General features: G+C 38.5%; 1 protein-coding gene and 1 long non-coding RNA gene across 3 annotated transcripts; one reads left to right on the forward strand and one right to left on the reverse strand.

The window, feature by feature from the left end:
* Nucleotides 1-469: 469 nt before the first annotated feature.
* Nucleotides 470-15,416, reverse strand: LOC117045518. Of its 2 annotated transcripts, none has more exons than XR_004426437.1 (3): nt 15,290-15,416; nt 13,466-13,653; nt 470-639 (listed from the first exon to the last, which is right to left on the reverse strand). It is a non-coding gene; the product is annotated as an uncharacterized LOC117045518 (long non-coding RNA). The 2 variants fall into 2 exon arrangements; XR_004426438.1 differs by having other exon boundaries at nt 13,466-13,694; nt 15,290-15,415.
* On the forward strand, nt 1,329-11,044 carry LNP1 (leukemia NUP98 fusion partner 1). The gene is made up of 4 exons (XM_033146623.1): nt 1,329-1,770; nt 1,883-2,140; nt 8,158-8,409; nt 10,708-11,044. Exons 2-4 carry the CDS (start codon nt 1,997-1,999, stop codon nt 10,855-10,857), a joined length of 546 nt encoding a protein of 181 aa, XP_033002514.1. The 5' UTR covers nt 1,329-1,770; nt 1,883-1,996; the 3' UTR covers nt 10,858-11,044.
* Nucleotides 15,417-17,417: the final 2,001 nt, after the last annotated feature.

Here is a 17,417-nt window from a genome sequence, read left to right on the forward strand (position 1 = left end):
CCGGAACGAATTAAGTTAATAACCAGAGGCACCACTGTACAAACAAAGAACTTCCAAAAAAAAAAAAAAGGCTACAACATGAAACTACTGAATTGCAGTTCATCAAGAGGTTCAGTGCTCTGCTTTGTGGATTGAGCTGCTTTTTTTTCTTTTTAATTTTACTGTTGGTCTCCCACAACATTCAAACTTCTACTTTTTGCTTGGAGAAGACAAATTTGAAAAATATTTGTCTGGTGATGCTGGATTGTCTGGTACCCCACCAGAACAAGACAACTAAGTGACTGTTTTAAGACCAACATGGCTGCTCACCTGCAGACAAAATGCTTCCTGTGTTGCTTCCGCTTGTTTAACTGCAGCATTTAGTGGAGGGAGCACATTGCATTTTCCTCCCATTTTCTTGCCTGCAAAATGCAGTGGAGGAAGAAAAACAGGATTTGTCATCGCGGAAGAAGATGGTGCAAGTTTGTTTGGACTTCTACTTGGATGGGAAGGAGTTGTGGTCGACAAGGGTGCTGGTGTTTGTCTGGCTGATGTTTTCACGGGTGGGAGATGCACACTGAACATGGATGGTGGCTTTGCTGTTGGTCTTAATGGTGGAAGAGTAAAATCTGCCATTGCATATACTTCTGTGATGCTCTCCTAAGAAGAAGAAGAGATATCTCTCAGATTTTATTTCATAAAATCTGAATTCACTCTCTCTAGCCTCCTCCCCGGGAACTTTTTTTACATTATCAACAACTAAAAACAAATCAGAAAATGTAAAGTCAATATGACTGAGATAATAACCATAGACCTATGGAGAATAAGTCTAATCCTTTTCTTTAAAGCTCACCAAGGTAATAGTCCTAACCATGTCCTGTTGCTATGGCCTTCATAAGTTAATCATCATTAATAAAGACACCCTGTTTCATGTTCATCCTAAACATCCCACCAATTGATTTAATCTGATGGTCTTTTGAGGGAGGAAGCAGTCTGTTATAAATGTGTATGGTTTCTTCACCAGATAGTGTGGTCAGATAAATGTTTTGCATGTTTATGTACTAGACCTATAGATTTCAAAAGTTTGTGTTTATATTTTTTGTGTTTATATTTTCCACAGGTGGACCATTCCCCCCTCACAATTGTGTTGCTAAGCATGGTACTAATTCTGAATTTTCAAATTATACTCCAAAGTATTATGGATTTGAAAGTGCACTTTGAGGATAAATGAATATAAATGATGGACATACTCCAAAAAGCTACTCAATCTACCAGATCCTGGTTGCTGCACCAATCCTGATGTACTATTATGAAGAATCTGTGATTTTGGCTTTTTCCTGGGTTTTTCTGTTTTGGAAATATCAATTAATATACCCTGAGACATAATTATAAGAGGAATAAATGTACAAATGCACATACAGTGGCAGACTGGAACCAGTCTTTGGTTGGCACAATGTAGTGTTAGCCAAATTCTAGAATCTTCTCAGGAGAGCCTTTTTGTATAGATGCAATGTGTAATTTGAATATTGGAAGAGAGAATATGTTATTTTGTACAGTCATTTAAGATCTATACTGTGCTAGTCCCTGAACATGGTCAATACATCAATTCTGCTTCCTGAAATTGCAAGCCAGATCTAAATCACAGCCTGAGCCTTCCAGGCATGTTATCATGGAAAGCTCTCCATTGGTATTGACAGTTGGTGCACTCAACAGCAAGACTATGAAGCAGGCGGCCCAGTTCTCTTGCCACCCTGCAGGGTGTGTGACATTGGGAATTTCTGTAATGGAAAGGTTAGAAACAAGTAGCAATTGTTAAAATAGATTACCAGGGCTTGGCTTGTACATATATAGACAAGACCAAGGGCAGCACTGGACTAAAATATATTTGTTGGTTTGCTTTTAGGTGGTAGCATTTTCTAAATAGAAGGGACCAATTTGAAATTACAGCACTATTCCCTCATAGTTGTGTGGGTATAATTCAGCAGTGCTGTTTCACATACATATTTCCCATCTGTACATGGACTATGAAGAGGATGATGATCTTTCCTTTGCAAAATGGATGAGTAGTTTCTGGGGCCATAGTGTGACTGATGAAAGAGAGAGTAGAGCACACAGGAAGCAGCAGACAAGATCGCTGAGTGAAAGGAGAGCCTCTCTTCCGGTAAGACCGTAAGTAGAGAATGTGAAGACCTATGGTTGAATTATTGGATGGGGGTTTTATTTATTATTTTAAAAATCCAATACATAGCAAGATGTGAATCCTAAATGCTTTTCAGCATCCATGTCAATACAGTAAATTTCCACAACCAGAGCTAATAAATAAAATAAAGATGAAAATATTGTAGAACTCAAGCATGAGAATTGTTCAGGACTGAATAAAGAAAATGCTGTTATCCCATAAGACCTTGAGTCAAATTTGCACAGCCAAAATTAATGAACATGTTTTGTTTGTATGTATGAATCTGAGCTGATGGAAGAAAAGTCAGTATAAAGTTCGTTGTGAAAATACTTTGGTTTCTCTTCAGATCATATAAATATTTTGTCTTTTACTAATGAAGTTCACTGTGAAATAGGAGGGTGCCTTAAGTTCTGCTCTGGCTGTGTTAGTTACTGTATTTTAAAATTTTGTTTATTTATTTGGAAGTTCAGAGTTTGCACAGAATTAGTGAGGAGCTGGGAAATTTCCCATAGCACATTGCAAATTCCATGGCTACATGAATTGCTCTAAAACAAGATCATCAAACACTGTCCCTTGTCTATGTTTCCATAAGCATACCATCCCTTGCATGTAAAAGATCCTTGCAAGAGGGCATGATTAAATAATGTTGGGACAGAGGAAGGTTTCCCCCCTACAATCCTTATAAATCTCCCCACAAGCCCCAACTAATTTAGTTTCAGTTGGATCAGAACTCTTTAATAGAATCCTGAACAAGAGCAGGGGAGGTTACAGGTAGGTAGCCGTGTTGGTCTGCCATAGTCAAAACAAAACAAAAACAAAACCTTCCAGTAGCACCTTAGAGACCAACTTAGTTTGTTCTTGGTATGAGCTTTCATGTGCATGCACACTTCTTCAGATACACTGAAATAGCAGGGGAGATTTGGATGGGAAGAGGTGTGTCTCACAGCATGCATCTTCTGACCACAAGCCACTCACCCATCTGTTTATCTTTTTCTCAGCTGACCTTGAAATAACCTCAGCATTCCCCAGATCCTGGAAGGCTATGAATATGCTCAGTCTCCAGGGGGGTTTTTTTGCAGAGAGGGGGTGGAGGTTGTTTTGGTTTTTTGTTTTAACTAAGAATATGTTTCTGTGTACCAGCAGAGTCATTTGGGTATACAAAACCTTTGGCTTTCTCTGTGGGTGGTCCAGTTCCACTGCCTTTCTGATAGACATGGGATCTCCAAGTTCATATTACCATACAGTATACAAGTGCAACAAAAGGTTATGATGTATCTCTACCGCCTAACCGAGTTCCTGTTCAGGGTGTGCATCAGCCAGCTATGCCCTTCCCTAGAACACCCCATTCCATTCCACACACAGCTTTGTTTTCTATTGTTCTTTTCCAATTCTGTGGCAAGTGAGCATGCTCACTGGGGCTTTTGTGGCTTTTGATCCCTCAGGCTTTTTTTTTTTTTTTAAATGGGTTATAGTTAGGATTCATTCAAGCATGGTGATGCCCCCACCCCTGTTTCTCACTGTTTTGGCTCCTGTTAGAGGGTGGTGCTGTCTGAGAACCACTAGGGCAAAAGTTAGTAAGTTAATTAACAAATTTACGAAATGATTATTGGTCAATTAAATTTGAAAATAGACAATGACTCTAGTTAAAATAAACACTTTGTGAACTTATCAAAGCATGTTTCCCGAAGTTGTTGCATTCACCTAACTTCACTAAGGATCGACACAAACTTTTGGATTCACAAAAACTTTTAAGTGTGGTGAGATATGAATCACCAGGGGGAACAGAGTTTTGAATCTGTTCCAACATGTGCCCAATTGACAGTTCACTATTCTATCCACTATCCAACCCATTTTTTCTATCTAATAGGAAGATTCCAGATAAATTCAGTACTGTGCTAGGGTACTTAGTATTTTCCATCTGGGGAGAACAGGGCAAGAAGAATGTGTGCATGTAAGAGTGTTGGAGTCCACATAGGTTCACTTTTTGTGAGCAAAATTCCCGTTGGCTCTAAAGTCTTGCTGAACAAATCCAAAAATTGTCACTAAAACAAATGATGTTCTACAAAGCTGTGCTTAAATTGCTAATGCAAAAGGTTAGGGAACAATTGTGTGTGTGTGTGTGTGTGTGAGAGAGAGAGAGAGAGAGAGAGAGAGAGAGAGAGAGAATATACCATATATATTCATTTAATTTACATCAAGAGTGACTACTAAAAAATGATATACAAATGCTTAAGGTATGTCATACTTAAAAACAATTCTGACACTTATTATTTTTCAACATTTTAAAATATATTCATTAATCTTGTAAAAACCCAGCACCTGTGTCACCTTTTATGAGCAAAGGCAGTAGGGCATTTTCCAGTTGCAGTTTCCACACTATAACCCTATAACACTGCTACGGCATTATTTGTCAGCTAATAGCAGAATTAAAATGCAGCACTTAATATAGCAATATAATTGTGAAGCAATGTGCTCTTCCCCATGGGCAAAATCCTTATACAATGACTACTCAAAGTAAATATCAGCAAAGATCTCTTGCCACATCAATTAAAAGCTTCTTGTTTGCTCTTTCTGTCCCTTTTATTGCTTCCAGATGAGCATGGCAACAAAACTACTGATGAATAACCTGTTAATTGCTTCTTGATTAACCTCTCTTAATTGCCAGTCTCTAAAGAAGGCTTTAATGACTGATTTAATCCCATTTTTAAAATGTTATTTTTATATAGAAACATAAATCTATATACAAATGAAAAGTCCACTGCCATGGTTAACAGGAAGCGTTGAAAGAGCAGAACATATAAATTGGAAAGTTTTAATTAAATGTGCATGAGTCCTAATAAGCTTCAATAGCACTTTTTCAGTCATCACTGAATAAACTACAAAATCCACAAATCGAAAATGGAGGACAAAACAGACAACACTATAATGTCCATATTTGTTCATGTGATTGTCTGGATTTTCCATAAAAAGTGAGGAACAAACAATAACAATTCTAGAGTAAAGTGGAAATGTGAAAGCAACCCATATATATGCAGTCCACTACTTTTTTCCTAGCCACAACCAACCAGATATCTCTGGAAGCTTACAAAATGGACATAAATATATACGTAATCTAAACATGGAAGTTTTATTTAGTATGTCCAACATCTATAGATGCATCCTCCATGATTTTTAAAATCCTTTTTAGAGACCAGCGCTACAGCCTGCGGTAGTTAATTGCCATGTTAAAAGTCTTTCATAGGATCAGTAGAACAGCAAGTAGGGAAATGGGCCTCTCTTTACACCCACATTGTACTAATAACTAGATTATACAGTATATTCTGTGAGACTACAGTATTTGTCCTCAGCCTCTTACCTTCTTTGGTTTTAGTTATAAATAATTCAGTTAAAGCTACTTTTCCATATCTGTGGTACCTTCTTTATAATTATAACTTGCCTTTAAAACATCAGAAGATCTAGAATCTTTCAATGAACTCATTTACAACCCATTTCCTAAAGGAGTGCTTCTATGATCATATCAATATTCACTGCATAGTCACAGTGGGAACAATTCACTAAAAGCTTGTGATAGGAAATCATGTTCTTTGAATGGCTTTCCAGATACAGATACATGCATATAATTCTTACTTCATTATATCAGATAACCTCTCAAGTTGTTGGAGGTTTCTGTATTTCCTCCCCCCCCCCCAAGCAAAATGGAATTCCCTGTGATTCCCTCAAACCATTGGTAATGGTGCCAGGAATTTGTATTGGCCCACAAGGGAATCTTGCATAAAACTGGCTGTTAGCGGTTTTGATTCCTGTATGCATGCTCTCCTAAACTTGGGGCCTGCTGAATTTAGAAACAGCTTGTATGATTAACATGATTAATTCTGTACTCCCCAGTCTCTGCTGGATAACATAGCAGGATCCTGGGTTTTTCTCTCTCAGTAGCATGAAATTAATTGTTGTTGTTGTTCAGTCGTTCAGTCGTGTCCGACTCTTCGTGACCCCATGGACCAGAGCACGCCAGGCACGCCTATCCTTCACTGCCTCCCGCAGTTTGGCCAAACTCATGTTAGTAGCTTCGAGAATACTGTCCAACCATCTCATCCTTTGTCGTCCCCTTCTCCTTGTGCCCTCCATCTTTCCCAACATCAGGGTCTTTTCCAGGGAGATGAAATTAATAGGAAGGTGCAAAAGGGCAAACACTGCTCTGGCGTCTCGTCACCACAACACAGTGGGCCAAAATTAAGGAAGGAGTTTATTAAAGCCAAGGCTGGGCAAATACAAAGGGCTTTTCAATCTAGTTTCTGAATATTCATCCTGATTTGCTTGCACAGAGCTTATGTGGAAATTAAATTATATCAACTATTTATTGAACATGTGTTCTGATCTTTTTATATGGTAAAGTTATACAACATTGAGTATTCATCCTGATTTGCTTGTGGAGTGCTCATACCCCTTCCTGTTATTCATTCATTCCACACTTTTGGGTGCATTTCTCTTTCACTTTCCTTACTGCAAAAAGTCCATTTCTTTGGGAAGTTTTTGCAGCTGACATTAATGAGCTTGCAGCTATACGATATTACCCACATTTGGATGGCTCCTATGAATTCCCAATGCAGCAGCTACTGAAGGACCAACCTAACCTCGCAGTAAGAACTTTGTATCATTATCACAGAATGCTTTCTATCTGAATTGTTCTCATATTTTACCTGAACAACCTGAGAACTTTAGTATTAACTGTTGAAGGTTTTAAATCAATAAATAATGACTTTTTAAAAGATGAATGTCATTGTATTCAGCTGTCACATGAAAACTATCTTTTTTTTGAAGCTTTGAGACATTTTAATCAAGGGTACTTAGAGAACCAGATATAAAAACATTAGGAGAGAAAATATTTATGGGAGGTAAATATTATAAACTAGAATGCTGCTGCTAGCCAGAAGTCCAAGACATCTGTAAAAAATCCTGGCAGGAAATTCCTGTGGAAAGGCTTTCATTTGAATCCAATAGTTGGATGGCTGCAATAATCCCTGAAGAAGGTACATAAGGAAATACTTCCAGTCAGATATCAGTCCAAGGCCTCATCTGCGCTGTACTTTTGAAGCAGTATTATACCACTTCCTCCAAAGAAGCCCAGGAACTGTAGTTTGTTAAGGGTGCTGAGAGGTGTTAGTAGACCCCTATTTCCCTCAGAGAGCTACAATTCCCAAAAATCCCTGGGGAAAGGGATTGACTGTAAAACCACTCTGATGATACCACTTTCAATTTATAGTGCAGATGAGGCCTAAGGGAAAGAGCTTTTCCCAATCTAGCATCTGAAGAACTACCAACCTCAAAGCATGCTTGGACACTGGGTAATAAAGTAGCCGATTCCAGGTCCTTGAAAAATAATGAGTCCATTTCCACTCTGGCACAATATTGGTATGACTAAAGGTTGCAACCCTATATCCACTTACTTGGGAGTAGAACTCATTATATCCAATGGGACTTATTTCTGAGACGGTACATATAGGATTGTGCTGTAAACCATTAGAAAGGGGATTTGGTTATCAGCCTTTAACAGTGCCACTAGATTACTAAAAAATGGCTACCTCCTAATTACCTAAAAGCAACCAAACAGGAATAATGCTGAAAAAATAAAGATAAATGTCTGGCGTGGGGAGGGCAGTTACTTTTCTCCCCTTTGAACTCAGTGCGTGTCAATAAAAATATCTTCCTTACACATAACAAATGAAATGATAAATAATATACATGTATCATTTATTTCAATTTGTCAAGGCGGGTGACTAAAAACCGTGTTCATAAGGGAAGTATTATTTTGACTGCCCCACAGTATGTAGCACCAGCCAGAGATCTACATCTCTTCAAGAATGTAGACATGTGATTTAAAACGCACACACGTGTGTGACTTCATATCATAGATGAAATAGAGTAATGAAACCTATTTTGTGTCAAATTTCTGCATAAAGATTATTTTTATTTTTATTTCATAATGATTCTTTTTTTTACAGGCCAAGCTTTCTTCCATCCATATGACAAGGCTTCATGGTTCTACCAAGATCCCATCCTCAGGCCACCTAAAAGAATTGCAAGAAGATCAAGATACAAAATGCCATTGTCATATGAAGGCAAGCAAAAAATCCTCAAATGGTAATTCTTCCCAGGGGACAAGTGGACCAAACAGTAGATCAAACTCCATCCAGGAATTTTCAGAATCCTTTGAGAAGCAACTGCATTTCAAAAACAAGCGCTCAGTTTCTTTGGTAAGTGCAACCATTTGTATATGCTAATCTAATTGAACAATGTGTTTAATTTTAAGTAATTTATACTTTTCAAGTGGCAAAGTGGAACGGATATAAAAAGTGCTTAGCCCAACCACCACCACTTCCACTTTCATATCAGTATGGAATAATTAGTTGGTCTGGGTCAACCATGATGTCAGCTAGATTTGAATGGCTTCTCCAGCTATCCTGAGCTATTTTACTCAAGAATTTGATAATGCAGTTCTGTTTCTTTAAAGGTCCCTATATTATATTTAACCTTGTAGTAAATCAATATGAAAAATATTTAATAATCAGAACATTTGTTTGGCAAGTTTCTTCAGCAGATGCAGACGTTAAAAAATGCAACTGTCCCCCATTCTGCCTTCTTCTGAGTCCAAAAGGACCCGACTAAAATGGCTGCCACCTGAATTGGGCTTTCCCCATTTGTCACTAAAGGAAACACCACACTCTCAGCCACCAACCTCAAGGAAGCCACAGCACTATTAACAACACTAGAACTGGACTGTCCACCTGAGGTTATTGATTTTTTGGGAGCAGCAAGATATTGAACTCATTGGCAAAGTTAACCAAGCTCAGGAGCTTAGATGGAAGAGCTACAGGAAAGCTAAAAAAGCTATGAAGGAGAAGAATGGGACATGGAAAAGGCAGCATTGCACATATTTCAGAAGGGTTACTGCACTCTCAAATACCTAGAAAATAAACAGAACTAAGGCAGAACTATTACAAGGCTAGAATGTTCCTTAAAGGAGGAAAAAAAACCCTAATCTTCTCTAGAAGTGAAAGCAATCAAACTGGAATGATCTGAAAACATAAATATATCTAAGGTACCTGGGGATTTGAGACATGAGGTTTAAAAGAAAATGTCCACTTTAATCTACCCTATCATTTACTTGTTTAAAATATGTTTGATTTTTACGCTTATTGTTTACTCTATACCCACATGCCCTCTGTTGTTGAAAGAGGATACACACCATGTTGTATGTTTTAAAGGTTCTAGGTTAATAATTCAAAGGTTTTTTCAAAGTTGTGATGTAAGTAGTTTTATTATGGAAGTAAATGAACTGCAGAATCAGAGCAAAAACATGGAAAGCTTAGATTGGCAAAGGACACAATTCATTACAGTGCCTCTCCAGTTGTGACTTAACTTTAACTACTCAACGGGAGTGGGGGAGAGGGCCTAAAGCCTTTCCAGTTTCAAAGGAAGGCCCACCCAGTGAAGTCTACCTTTCCTTGGCTATGAAGAACTCTGAAAGAGGGACAAAACTGGCAGCCCCCAATCAGCTGCAGTACATGCAACATCAACAATATCAACAACCTCAACAATATCAACCATCAACAATATCAACAACCTCAGATATGCTGATGATACTACCTTGATGGCAGAAAGTGAGGAGGAATTAAAGAACCTTTTAATGAGGGTGAAAGAGGAAAGCGCAAAATATGGTCTGAAGCTCAACATCCAAAAAAACTAAGATCATGGCCACTGGTCCCATCACCTCCTGGCAAATAGAAGGGGAAGAAATGGAGGCAGTGAGAGATTTCACTTTCTTGGGCTCCATGATCACTGCAGATGGTGACAGCAGTCACGAAATTAGAAGACGCCTGCTTCTTGGGAGAAAAGCACTGACAAACCTAGACAGCATCTTAAAAAGCAGAGACATCACCTTGCCGACAAAGGTCCGTATAGTTAAAGCTATGGTTTTCCCAGTAGTAATGTATGGAAGTGAGAGCTGGACCATAAAGAAGGCTGATCGCCGAAGAATTGATGCTTTTGAATTATGGTGCTGGAGGAGACTCTTGAGAGTCCCATGGAATGCAAGAAGATCAAACCTATCCATTCTCAAAGAAATCAGCCCTGAGTGCATTTGCTTTTTTTTTTTTGTAACTCTACTGACTTTTCCGTGAGAGAGATACATGTGGCTTAATCTCCTTTGACATCTGTATTAATCTTGTCTATCTTGTCTATCTGCATGGAAACTCCCCTTCTCTCTCTTACATGCTTTGAGTGTTTTGTGGTGGCCCCACCCCTGGATTTTTGTTGACCATTATGTGTGTGTACAAATGCTTCTTTCCATCTCCTGTAAACCATTTTCTTGATTGCTTTTTGTGTAAGAATAAATGTGCAGTACAGGGGAGGTTCCAATTAAACACAGCTTAGAAAATGAAAATCACAATCACCACTCCATCTATTAAATATTGTAGTCAGTTTGACCATGTTACCATATACGTGTCATAGACATATTATTAAATTAATTTTCAGTGCTCTTTTTCTTTCAGGAACCTGAAGGGATGAAAGAGAGGAGAGAAAGAGAAAAACTGCATATTCCCAAGAGCAGGTCTCGTAAGAAAGTGGGAGAAAAGGAGCCAAAGAGAGAGCAAGGTGAAGGAGAACACAACACGGAATTTGCAGCAGGGAGACATAGTTAATAATTTCCATGATACCCAGGAATAAAGAGGAAATGTGTTTGTATCCATTAGGATAGACTGACTTTTTAAAGAAATGACGGTATAAAATAGATTCTGACACTTAGTTTTTATTCCCTGAAACTGCAAGTGTTATATAAGTAGAATAAAGCATAAATGTTAAAATTAAAATACTTTGTATTCCTTTGAAGCTGTTTGTATAGACCTGTTTTAAAAAAATCTACATTCAGTCAGAAACATTTATGTAACCAAAGTGAGCAATAAATTGTCAGACAGTCATTCAATGTGTTAATTTACAAACACAAATATAAATACGAAAGGCTTGATGGTTGTGCTAAGCCATATGAGGATGGCTTTTGCTAAAGCTGGAAGCTGAGCAAAGATTCAGCAGTAGTCTCATGAAAGAGGAAGAATCATCCATACGTCCTGACTACTGACTTCTGCTGCATGATTTTAAGTTTCATGGATAACAATACAGTGGTACCTCGGAAGTCGAATGGAATCCGTTCTGGAAGTCCGTTCGACTTCCAAAACATTCGGAAACCAAGGCACAGCTTCCGATTGGCTGCAAGAAGCTCCTGCAGCCAATCAGAAGCCACATTGGACATTTGGGTTCCAAAGAACGTTCGCAAACCAGAACACTCACTTCTGGGTTTGTGGCATTCGGGAGCCAAAACGTTTGACTCACAAGGCGTTTGGAATCCAAGGTACGACTGTATAGTAAACACCTGTATATAGTCATGTATGAAAACAAATTGGGAGTTATTCTGGATATTCCATGTCAAACCTTGTTATTTCTGTTTGTATAAAAGTAACACACATGTTTTAAATATTCACCCAAAACAAATGTATAAATTTAATTGCTTTGTATGTTTCAAATTCTATATAAAGGGAACCAAAACTTTACTGAAGCTGTCTAAAGTCTAAAAACACAACCTCTTGTTGGGTCACCTGTTACACTTATTTTATTTCTTCCACATCTCTGCTGCCTCATTTCTTCTTTTTCTACCACATTCGCATACCCCTCTCCCGGAACAAACATGTTTCCACTGCTATTCTCCTGTCTCACCGATCACATTATGGTACCCCTTCCCAACAGTTAGTGGCACTTTGTTATTTCCAGAATTCATATTACTTCTAAATTCTAAACTATTTTTTTAAAATATAAATCACCCAGTGGGCTTGGGTCAAGGAGTAGTCTATGAAGCAGGAGTGGGGAATCTATTTCAGCCCAGGGGCTATATTCCCTTCTAGGCAACATGCCATGGCATAGGCCATAGACCACTGGGTAGTTGTGGCTAGAGGCAAAAGTGGTTGCAGTAGTGAATATAAAGTTAACCTTTGTACTGTAGGTTAGCATTTGTGCGCACACAACACACCCTACTCTATCCTCTATTCAGACAAGCTCTATCCCCTTAACCATTTTGGTTGTTCCTTTCTGAACCTTTACCAGCTCTATACTGTAATATCCTTTTTGAGGTGTGGCAACTAGAACTGTACACATTTTTGTTTAATGCCATGATATTGGCAGTTTTATTTTCGTTCCTTTCTTGACAATCCCTAGCATGGAATTCATCTTTTTCACAGCTGCTGCACACTGGCATCTTCATCATTCAGCCCGGACACTGAGGTCCAGCTCCGAGGACCTTCTAGTGGTTCCCTCCCTGCGAGAAGTGAGGTTACAGGAACCAGGCAGAGAGCTAGGATTAAGGGGATGGAGTGACTCCTTTATGAGGAAAGTTTGCAGCATTTGAGACTTTTTAGTTTAGAGGAAAGGTGAGAGGTGACAGGATAGAAATTTATAAATCTATGCATATCATGGAGAAAGTGGAGAAAGAATTTTTATTTTTATTTTTGCTCCCTCTCTCAGAACACTAGAACCTCTAGACATCTAATGAAGCTCAATATCTCTCAGATGCATGGTTCTATGTGGGGTCTGCTGTGCACCCAGGTGCCCTCATACTATGCAGAGAAGAGAGCTACTTTTCTGAAGAGAAAATAATAGAATCATGGAATCTCAGAGTTGGAAGAGAGTGCCCATGGTCATCTAGTCCAACCCCCTGCAATGCAGGAATCTCAGCTAAAGCATCCATGACAGATGGCCATCCAACCTCTGCTTAAAAACCTCCAGGGAAGGAGAGTTCAGCACCTCTCATTGGAGTCTGTTCCACTGCCAAACAGCTCTTACTGTCAGAAAGTTTTCCCGCATGTTTAGTCAGAATCTCCTTTTTTGTAACTCGAAGCCATTGGTACCAGTCCTACTCTCCAGAACAGCAGAAAACAAGCATGCTCTTTCTTCCATGTGACAGCCCTTAAGTCTGGCAACTGTGTAGGCCTACACACATCTGAGCAGCTCTGCTCAATAACAAAGACTAGTTCGGAGCAACATAAATTACTGGAGGAGAGATAGTATGTCACTGTCCTCTTTGTGAAGTACTGCATACACTCTAAACAAAAGTTTTAAGAGGACCAATACAGCATCTATTTCTGGCTATTTGCCAGGCATACAGCAACAATAAATCTCTTTCCAAGACAGCATATTTTTATGTTGTTAGTACATCTTCAGAAATAATTTGTGCCATTTAACAGAAAACAATTCCCCCCTACCTACCTGGGATTCAATTTTGTGTATCTGCTGCTTAGTAGGTTTCTCCATCGTTCCTAAGAGGGGACAGCATTGGTGTTTTGACTTGCCAATCACACAGATGTTCAGTAGGAGTCAGATTTTGCTCCACCACCATTTGCAGAAAATCTTCATTGCTCTTTATTCATTGTTCATGATGTCCTTCCGTTTAAGGGCTAAGCAAAACAGGGAGGTTGTTTCTTAATTGGGGAGAAAACTGAAAAAGTAGTTATTTTCAAAATGGCTTCCTTCCAAAAATATGAACATAAACAACCACAGCCACTAAGAATATATTTCTGGAAAAGATAGATATGTAATATTTGGTAGATGACCAAATGTTGCTTATGGTAAGCCATTTTAAAATAGCAGGAGACAACAAAACTGTAATGCAACATCTTTATGTAATGAACATAATTTAATTAATGGTTCTTAATTTATTTCAACATGATCTTTCAAAAGCATTTGGTCAATACAGCAATGAACATTACATCTATAGTGAGGATTAAATCAAATAAATAGTGGATTTATCATCCACTTTTTGACTCACATCCAAAGTCCACACAAAGTCTACGAGCAAACTATCCTGGAATGAGCTTTCTCTCTGGGGTGTTTTGGTTGGGTGTGGTAAGGAAGACTTTATCACACTTCAGGTGCATATGTGTGACAAATGCATAGTAGATGTGTTGAAAACACATAGTAAAGTCTGTATTCATCTCATCTGTACCTAAGCCACTGATGTCTCTAATTACTTTGGAAAGCACTGAATCTCCAGTGTACAGTATATCCATTTTTTAAAAGAAAAGTTTGCAAAATTCATGTTCAAAGAAAAAAAAACTTTATCATTTTAATTGTCTGGCTCATGGTGTCATGACATGATGTTAATGAATTCATAATTAGTCATTAATGAAACATCAGAACTCAAAGCTGCATAACTTGTGCGTATTAAACATTACTTGGCAAACAACAGCAAGGAATGTGTTCCATTTTAACATTTGTTTGCCTAATTATACAATCTATGGCCTTTTAAACTGGGGGAGGGGTGTATTGTTTTGTTTGTTACTATGTTATATATTTTTGTGTTTTTATATTGTTAACTCCTTGGGAGAAGAGAAAAGTTTTTGCCTGGTCCCTAAATATATGTAATGAATGCACCTGGTGAACCTTCCTTAAGATAACCAAAAGATGGTTGGTTGGTTTTTAGTATATTTCCAGAAGGCAGGACCTAATTTTGAAGAATTTCTTGAGTGGCTAATAATATATGTCAAAGAATTACTTACACTGTTGGACATTTTTAGACTTTACAACCTACTGTTGTAAAGAAGCATTATATGGGTATCAACAGTATATCTTTGTAGACCAGGGAAAGGAAACGTTTTGCCACACTAGGTTCGACTTTGTAATCTCCATATTTCAATGGGAAATGAATTGAGCTCCACTCTATTAAATTGTAAGCCACAATAATAATTCAGAAGACAGGTTGGTTCCTGAAAAATATCCAAACCTTATTCATGAAGCAGCCTATGTACGTCAAGCGACCTGATGAACCCAGAAACAGAACTGAGAAACTTTCTCTGGTTTTTTGCAATGAGAAAAATTCCACAGTTCATTTTCAAATAATGACTGAATCATGTTACTTGTTTTTTACCTTGAGGTTTTCAGCTGATTAAACAGTTTTAGTGTATATTTTGTAAGCTCTTTCTGTTTTCAATGGAATGATTATGGCACATGGTAAGAATTATTTACATTGGTATCTACCTGTGCATTGTCTTAGCCACATTCACATGCAGAATGTATCTAAATAGATGAGATTACCTTATTATTAAAACAGGTTTTGTCTGAAGTCTCCTTTCTCTGTAAGCCATCCTCATTGTTAAGAGTTGTTGAAACAGCCAAGTTATTGTCACATTTGTGATGAAGATCACAGGCCTGCATCAGCAGAATTATTAACTCAGCAGTGATGTCATCAGACAATGGACTTGGACTAAGCCTACATCCTCAGTATACAGAGCAGTAGCAAAGCACTTTCAATAGTTTTGGCTCTCCTGCCCCCCCCCCCCAAAAAAAACCTGGGAGCTGCAGTTGGTTAAAGGTGTGGAGCTATAATTGACAGAGTGGTTTAATAATCAATCCCTCTTCCAAGGGCACTTTGAAAACTGTAGCTCTGTGAGGGAATAAGGGTCTCCTAACAACTCTCAGCACCCTTTACAAACTGTAGTGCCCAGGATTCTTTGAGGGAACTACAATTGTTAAATGTGGCAAGATGCTGTTTTAAATGTATAGTACAGGTGCAGCCTAAATTGGCTTCTCTGGTTGGATACAACAACCCTGTGAGGTAGCTTAAGAGGCTGTGGTTGGTCCAAGGTCACCCAGTGAGCTTCATGACTGAGTGGGGATTTGAACCCTGATCTCCCAGATCCTAGTCTGCCACTGTAACCACTATACCCATACTGGCTTCCTAGAGTACTTCTGCTATGGGGCAGCTATATAAATTAAGAGGGTAAAAAAATATGGGGAAAGCCAAATGTCACAGAGAAGTATCTGAAATAATTTTCTTGAAGCTTGAATTTGTTATATTCTGGATTGTTTTATTTTATGTAAACCGGTTTTTCTTTAAATATAAAGCAGAATAGAAATAATAATAATAATAATAATAATAATAATAATAATAATAATAATAATAATAATAATAATAAATTTTTATAGTTACATGCACATACTAAAAGCCCAGTCAGTACAGCATGAAACTCTTAATCTCAGGGTCATGGGTTTGAGCCCCACGTTGGCAACAATATTTTTGCATTACAGGGGGTTGGACTAGATGACTCTCAAGGTCCCTTCCAGCTCTTCAATTCTATTTCTAAATTCTGTATGTATTGCACACACAGAGAGAGAACATACAAAAGAAGATCATACTAAGTAGACATAATGTTGTACAAACTATTTTGGAAAAATGTATTTAGGGAATTCATCTTGGCATTTAGCATTGAAAAGAGACAATACTAAACTAGATACACCAGTGATGTGACTTGGTCCTTCCTACATTCCAGTATGCAGAGATGAGGTTAATATCTGGGAATATAGGCAAGTGACTATCAGAGGACTGCAAGTATGTGGGACAGGAGTAATTTATGCAAGTTGCTCTTTTGGGTTATCTTCCCCTACTGCCCTTTCTAAGTCTGTCCCCCATACGCTCTGACAAGCAGGGTCGGTCCTACCATTGGGTAGGGTAACACAGCTATCTCAGGTGGCAGAGGCTGCAGGACAGGGAGAGGTGGCAAGCCAGACCTCTCTGTATGCCCTGCAGCTTACCATGAGCTAGCCTGCTGCCTCAAGTGCAGTGGAGGGCATTGTCCTGTTGCCAGCACTTGAAATAAGATTCAACTGCCAGACCAGTCAGCTTCTGGAATGAGAGAAGGGTGTCATCTTGTCCTTTACCAGGCAGCAAAATGTCTCGAGCTGGAATTGCTGACAAGGAGTTATTTATTTCCAGGCACTCATCTTTAAAGCTGTAGGTCTGTATCTTCTGCAGCAGATTTCTTACAAAACTGCAGATAAGCAACTTTCTGTGACAGAACATGGCGTCCGCTATAGACAGTCTCTGCTTGTGACCTACAGAATATGGCTCCAGCACACAGTGACATTTATTTTGATTGCTGTGGGATTTTTGAGTCATTCAGTAAGTCGTTAAAACTGCATGTTTCCATGGAGTTTCCCCAGTGCTGAAATGGCAACTGGGCTGCTTGGGAACCAAATCATTATGGACCTCTCTTTTGGTGACATAATTGATTTTTATATATACCACCCTTTACTTCACAAAATCAAGGTGATTAAAGAGTGGGATTTCGCCTGCTTTACCAGGACACATTTATGTATGGAGTATGACCAGTTTTGAAGGAAGAGAGTCTAACTTGAAGGAGGTATCACCACCACCATCTTTCTG

The sequence above is a fragment of the Lacerta agilis genome, chromosome 4 (genome assembly GCF_009819535.1).
Source record: "Lacerta agilis isolate rLacAgi1 chromosome 4, rLacAgi1.pri, whole genome shotgun sequence".
In the NCBI taxonomy this organism is placed as follows: Eukaryota; Metazoa; Chordata; class Lepidosauria; order Squamata; family Lacertidae; genus Lacerta; species Lacerta agilis.